Source organism: Osmerus eperlanus, chromosome 20 (assembly GCF_963692335.1).
Source record: "Osmerus eperlanus chromosome 20, fOsmEpe2.1, whole genome shotgun sequence".
In the NCBI taxonomy this organism is placed as follows: Eukaryota; Metazoa; Chordata; class Actinopteri; order Osmeriformes; family Osmeridae; genus Osmerus; species Osmerus eperlanus.
This window is the reverse complement of record NC_085037.1, coordinates 10,004,579-10,012,000: the sequence shown is the minus strand read 5'-3', so window position 1 is coordinate 10,012,000 and position 7,422 is coordinate 10,004,579. Positions and strand designations below refer to the sequence as shown.

Sequence of the window (7,422 nt, the reverse complement as noted above, 5' to 3'; positions counted from 1 at the left end):
AAGAGAAAGGGGGGGAAAAGGATTATAGAACGCTTTCAATATTTCCGAAGTTTGGCCTCTCCTTTCAAGGCACATCGGCCTTTTTCACTCTGACGGTCGTGCACCTTCCGTGGGGTTGTTTGTGCGTTTTGGGAGTTCTTCTTCTCGGATTTGTCCGACAGTAACAGCAACATGGGATACAAACAAGTCGTGGAAATGGAAGTCGAGGATACACTGGTACAGCAAATATACGGTCAGAGATGGCTTTACATCAAATTGCTTTTTTGCCCTTCTACTAATGTCAAAAACTTGTGGGTGATAGCTACATGAACGCTATAGTTAAATAGCTTTTGTGTGCATTTTTGCAAATATATCTACATGGTCAATTATGTTCAGGGTTTTGTTCTTAAAGTAGTCTTGTTGTTGTTACTACTAGGTATATCAACATTATTATTATTAGCATTTTATGTAGACCTATCACACCAATGAAAACAGTCTACATTTTAAAGTAAAGTTTACTGGTTTACATTGCTTATTTGAGCAATTTACTATAGATGTGGATGCCCCACAATCATTGGCACGGTTCCACTGATATAGGCGAAGGCCCACAACAGTGCTTTCTTAAGTAGGCCTAGGCTACGAATTGGGATTCAAGCAATTTATTTGAAACCAGTGATCCAGTCTTGTTTTATCTATTAAATATATATTTTTTCCATAGAGAAACGTTGACATTGGTAGAAATGTTGGCCTGTGAATTGACAATAACAGCCTTATGCAGATTTGTTAGTGGGTTTGTTTTCATGAGCATTTAGAGAGCTGTGGTTATAATTGAAAGCCAGTGTTAGCATCCAGTCGGCGATGCACAGTCAGTCCTATATTATTTCGTTTGTTTTGTCGTCGCTGCTCCTTGGTTTTAAACATACACAAGCAGACGTTCTTGTTATTCTCTTAGACGGTCCAACAGTTTGTGGCCTGACTGCCTGTTTACCATTCATTTGTTGTTGCCTCAAGATTGTACATATCACGCTTCTGTTATTGTTTGATGCTGTTTTGACATTCCGTAAAGACTGAGAGTTGAACATTTTGAACCTAAATGCATTTTGTGACCAAACAGTCAGTGTGTTCGTCAGCCTTTTCAAAAAACAGAACCTAATTTCGTGCATGGTTTGATACACAACATCATTATCTATTCCGGTGGCTGTAACTTGGTAATACATTTCATTTTCATTACTTACGTTTAGTAAGTAAACAAGTGACTTGACTGTTAAAAAAAGGCTATTCTGATGTAAAAGGGAAACACCAACGTACGGTAGTTCGAGGGATTTTCGTTGTGCCAGTGCCAGGCTTTCCATTGGTTCCTGTTTACTTGATGCCCACAGGAGACACGCTGATTGGTGGGGGTTTACACGTGACCAGACAACTTTGTACATTTGACAGGGAGTAGGAGGGTTTTGTGGAGATCAGAAAAACGACAGCGCGATAAAAATTAGTATTGTTGCACTTCACAAATTAATGACCATGAGTTCCTACTTGATAAACTCGAACTATATCGAACCATCGTTTCCACCATGCGAGGAATATCAACAGAGCGGATACATCCCTACCCCTACTGAGTACTATGAGCGACCCAAAGATACGGGCTTTCCCCATCACGATGAGGCATCGTATCCGAGGTCAAACTACACGGAACCGACATACGACTACGGCAATGTTGCCACCAACGGGCTCGACGATTTCACAGACGGGCATCATACTCAGCCCCAGCCCGTTCCACAGAACCATGGTCCTCGCCTCAACCCGGTTCAAGACAGTGGCGCAGGGGCGAACGCAAGCAAAGACTGCAGCCTCGCCAGTGAGGCATATCCCGGAGCACCGAAAGGCAAGGAGCCGGTAGTGTACCCGTGGATGAAGAAGGTCCACGTTAACACTGGTGAGTTATTGTCACAGTTAAATACCGGAACCACTGAGGAACAACCATTGGAACGCACGCCCATTGAGGCAGCACTAGTAGCACCCTTTACAACGGCAATTTACGACCATCGAGCAGCGGGGTCGGTAATTAAGGACCCTCGTAAATTTTATTGCCTGTGTTTGTCTGCCGGGGCCATGTGCCTTTGTTGCTTTTTAACCCAAACTACGTCGAAGCCTGGACACAGGCCAGTGTAATAACTATCTAGCCCCATTGTTTTTGGTAATCATTTTCCAAGCTTGATTTGTCCCTGGATACGTGAGCATGAGCGCATGGTACCTTTACATTCAGGTCATTAAGACAGTATAAATCAAAGCTAAAACCACACAAAAACATGTTATTTCACCCCTCTTAGTAAACGCCTTAATGGCAAATGTTTGTGCACAGTGGAGAAGCATATTGGGGTCTGGAATGTATGCTTCATGTGGCAGTAACACCTGCTTGCATGTGTGTGCTTTTCTTCAGTCAATGCCAGTTACAATGGAGGAGTGCCCAAGAGGTCCCGCACTGCCTACACCCGCCAGCAGGCACTCGAGCTCGAAAAAGAATTCCACTTTAACCGCTATCTGACCCGACGCAGGCGTGTGGAGATAGCCCACACGATGTGCCTCTCCGAGCGTCAGGTGAAGATTTGGTTTCAAAACCGAAGGATGAAGTGGAAGAAGGATCACAAGCTACCTAACACCAAGATCCGCTCCGCGAACTCATCCTCGGGTGCCCAGCAGCAGCAGATCAAAACAGGCCAGCAGCTTGTTCCCACGCCGTGCGCCGCCAGCCTATAATGATTGAACCTTGCGCAAAGCACGCCGAACCAACACAGACTGAGAATGGCAAATAACAGAGTGGAATTTTGTGGACCGATTCTCGAGTATGTCACACATGGTATTACCCCTTTCCCCCCGTCTGTTGGGCCTGCCACAACCCCTCACGCTCTTTCTCCTCTTTTTTTCCTTTTCACGTTTTTTTCTGAGTTCAACATTCACCTCTTGCTGCCAAGACGGCATGCAACTGAAAAGTGTGTACTTGTCTATAATTACAAGAGGATAAAAACGCACATTTAAACTTAGGACTGGGAGCATATGTGTCATTGCACAGAGTTAAAGGAATGGAAATGAGACCAGATTAGGTGGTAACTCAATTTCTTTTTCCTCTATGGAATTTTTTTGTGTATTCTCAATAAAATTTCTAATATACTTGAAAGATGATATTTAGGAACACTATAGATACCCTCACAGATCAGCAAACTGTCTTGCAGAGGGCACATTCAGTGTTAGAGCGTAGTTCGTAAGTGAGTCGACCGGTTTATTGTTGAATATGTTTTAAGTCGTGTTGTCCAGGTGACTTTCACCCCTAATGTATATAGACAAATCATAGTGAAGGCACAATGAAGAAACCATTTTGTCCGTTAGACTCGTGTTTGTACGTGTATAGGCTAGTTTTTGTGGTAATGTGTCTTATTTTGTGGTGTCATCCAAACTGTGAATATTTGTATGTGTTGTCAATTAATGGACGTTGTAAAGTAGATTGCCCATGATGTTCTTGTGAAATAAATATGTACTTCAACTATATGGCTAAACTGGCTGTGGCTGTTATGGCACGGTAAGACAATTTACATCCATACGTTGTGACTAGAATATTTGGATTTTGCGAATCAAATGGCTATGATTTCTGTTAAACATCTGGTTTATAGCATAATGCATCGTAAGATTTTTTGAAAAAGACTGATGGGGGTTTTATCAGCCTGTGGACTGCTTCAAATTTGTGTGCGTAATTTAGATAATCTTCACTATTACATGTATATTACATAATTGTAAAAGGTCAGTATTAGAACTGCAATTCACCTAATCTTGCGGAGGTAATGCGATTACGATAATATTAGCTCATGTTCCCCCGAATGACAACATTGTTAGTCAACAATCCCTTACCCTACACAAACTAGTTAGAAGGGGAACTCAAAATATGCTGCATTTTCTCTGGACTTTCGTTTTGTTCATGTCTACAATAAAAGTCCAACATTTGTAAAGGAACCCCCCCCCCCCTCCTTTACATCTTTGAATATTAGAATAGTCAAAATAATAGTAAATATTTTGTTGACTAATAATCCAGTTAGTCATGCCTGTATGCGTAAAGCGTGTGCCAAAAGTAAAATATCTTATATCTATTGCTCAATATTAATTTAGTGATTAATTATATTTTTGTGTCCATTGTAAGAAAATTTAGCTTAAATAATATATTTTTTATTGATATTTGGCTACTTGAATCGTTAATTTGGAGTTGTTGGTAGAACAATAATCGGACTTTAGTGCAAGTGCCGGGCAACACTATGCTTCAGTTTTTATCTTCAATTATTATTCAATTATCTCCCCAAAGCCCAGTGCACCAGAGTGTGAGTGTTGGTCGCTACCTGTTAGATTTAAACAATAGAGAGTTCAACCAGAGGACACAACATACTCTGGCCAATCATCGACTGACTCCGAGCACTCTGCGTGCCCTCTGACCTTAAACACACAATGTCCAGACCATAGATCAGTGTTGAGACCTCTGCAGCTTGTTGATCTCTTTTTTCTATTCTTACACGAGACAATTCGGAAACAAAATGGCGTGTAGGTGTGCAACTATGACACGAATCCACTCAAAGTAGTCTCCTCTGCAGTTCGTTACACTTCTGTCAGATCATCTGTTACAAAATGCTGCTGGTTGAGGAGAAACAGACAGGCTGCTGTTTGTAAATGCTTTCCCATTTGACTCCAGATATAGGCGTGACAAGTGTAAGCGCTCCAGAGGCTCCAAAAGATAAAGTCTGTAAAGGATAGGCATAAACGGCGCATATGTAAACGTTTGCATGTCCTCGTCATTATGCGTGTTTTCATTCCTTTCTTGGTATGTGTGTAAGTTTCATGCATCCTATATATTTGGTTGGAAGAGTCGACTCATGTTCAGGATATCACATGTTAGCCTATTGAGCCAGACAAAAGGTCAGACAAGGAGCTGAGCAGAAGATGACGCTTTAGGAGATTGGCACAGGTTTTACGCAGACCCTTAAGACGTCTTCTTTAGTGCTCATTTAATGAATAGAGGTCACTCCCAATGTGCTGAAATTTTAATCGGCTCGGTCACGTGACGTGTTGAATAATGAATGTGCTTTAGTCAGAAATAGATATGACAATCGTCTGTATTTTCATTTGGACTTTTGCTCCTTTGGTAGCGAGTCAATTCTCAAATCTCTGTCAAAGTTTCTCTGCTATTCCCGGTGGACGTCAGCCACAATGATTTTATGTGAGTAGACGCTTCAGTATTTGCTTCTTTGATCATTGGCAAATTATATTTAGTGAAGGTGTAAAGCAGATATGTGAGAACATGGCAACACTCTTCGGATCCTTTCTGTTTGAATTCCAGCAGTTTAGGGGTCGCTACTGGATACAGGGCTCGAGAGGCACTGTTCTCTTACTCACCACTGGGGTTTGGCTCTTCAAGGGATCACAGGAGCATGATAAACCATAGCAGCATTCTGGACAATGGTGAATTAAAATCATAATTCATAAATATAGTAATGTGATTAGTATTTTTTAAATATTTTATTTCAAATGCAAATGTGGTGATTGGCTTGGTATAAAATTATCAATTGTGGCTCACTATAAAACGTATAAACGAGTATACATGGGGTTAGATTAACCAAAAAAAGCCTACACGGGCCTATTGTAGGAGAAACTGAATGTGAATATTTAACAATCCAACGTGTAAAGCCTAAAGCATTGTTTATGTAAAGCATTGTTTATGAAAGAGATAAAACCAGAGATTGTTTAGTCAAATAAAAGCGTTTTAACAGTGGCTTATACAAACATACCCACACTCCTTATGTGAAAGTATTTTTGTGCGGGGATAAGTTGTCAGAATACATTGTTGAAACGGTGCCTCAAGGAGAGCACAAAACCCATAGCCTAACGGAGTTAGTTAACACACAGCCCCTTCACAATATTAATTTCCATCATTTAGCCTACTCTGAAAACGTCCTGATGATACACGTAAATAATGTTTTTAATTACAATATATATATATATATATATATGCTATGTCCCTATCCATGTGTATTTATTTCAGGTTAGATATTTTGAACGAGCCAAACTATTAAGGCCACAGAAAAATAGTCAATATAACATTGAATATAGTACGGTGATAAGTGTGGATTTAGCCATAACGTCGATAATATGTTAATTACATGCAACTTCAATACATTTTTTTGCAACCACTTCAGAAACCACCAGAGCTCCACGACGCTTCCCAGTCTTGGACGCCAAGCAAAATTAAAGCGTTGTATTTCGCATCAGCCTTGATGTTGGCCAATGGAAACACTTGAGGAAGAGTTATCTTTGGTCGAGAGTATCTGTAACCTTAGCCTCGCTGTTAAGAGCCCCAAATGTCAACATTGTGGGGGGATATATGTACCGCTGTCTGGCCAACATCCAACTGTAGAGCAGCGACGAGCAATCCCTCAAACTCTTCTTCTTTGGGAATCATTCCATATGTTTCTCTGGTGAAATAAGGAACAAACTGTCAAGAAGAATCTCAAGAATATAGCCTATGAAATTCCAACAACCAACATTTAAGTGCAAAAAGTTACCACGCAGTATATCATCAGCATGGTCTTCATCTTCTTGTTTTGGACCTCGAATATCTCCACACTCAACTCTCCGTGTCTCTGCTTGGGTCAGGGAAAAGTTCAGGTGCAGTGGCGAAAGGTGGCGTGGGAGCCAGAGTCTGTTTTCCATCTGGAGTCAAATACAACCTCAGACCTTCTCCGGCGCTGCCACGTGCCCCCGATGCTGATTTAATGATACATATTAAATCTAAAAAATAAAAATAAAAAAAAAAGCTAATTATAACACATTTAATTTACATTTAAGATAAAATACGTGGGGAATGCATCCAGGTAATGTAACTGACTAAAGACTAATATTATGAATGAGGTATTGCGTATTAAATGATTTAAAAACAGAAATCTAACCAAACAGACTCCAAATATCCAGATCTATTGTCCTCATACTCCCAATAATCTTCGAAGTTGATGAGCTGAAAAAATACAGTGTGGGGAACTTCTATTCGGTTTCAGAAAGTTTTGTGCCGCAAGATGTTGTTTGAGAAGACAAAGGCTACTGTGGTATGGGTGTGGGATGTCTCCTCAGAGTGATTAATAGTTGAGGTGGAGATTTCCACGCCCGCTGCTCTGTGTTGACGGAAAACCAGCGCCAAACGTTGCAGAAAAGAGAAGCTCTTCCGGCCAAGGTTAGGCTAAGGCAACCCAGATAGATAGCCAGGCGCAACCTGGCTTGTCATCTTGCATTACAAAAATAGGCCTGTTCCCATTTTTTTATTTGTTTATTGAACATGCTTTCACAAATACTCATGAAATATTGTTTTAATCTATTAATTAGTTACGTATTACCACACCTGGGACTTTTCCCTCCTAGTTTGACCAT

General features: G+C 40.7%; 1 protein-coding gene across 1 annotated transcript; it reads left to right on the top strand.

The window, feature by feature from the left end:
• Positions 1-1,380: 1,380 nt before the first annotated feature.
• Positions 1,381-3,514, top strand: hoxa4a (homeobox A4a). The gene is made up of 2 exons (XM_062445746.1): positions 1,381-1,909; positions 2,414-3,514. The coding sequence occupies exons 1-2, from the start codon at positions 1,492-1,494 to the stop codon at positions 2,728-2,730; spliced, it is 735 nt and encodes a 244-aa protein (XP_062301730.1). The 5' UTR covers positions 1,381-1,491; the 3' UTR covers positions 2,731-3,514.
• The last annotated feature ends 3,908 nt before the right edge of the window (positions 3,515-7,422 follow it).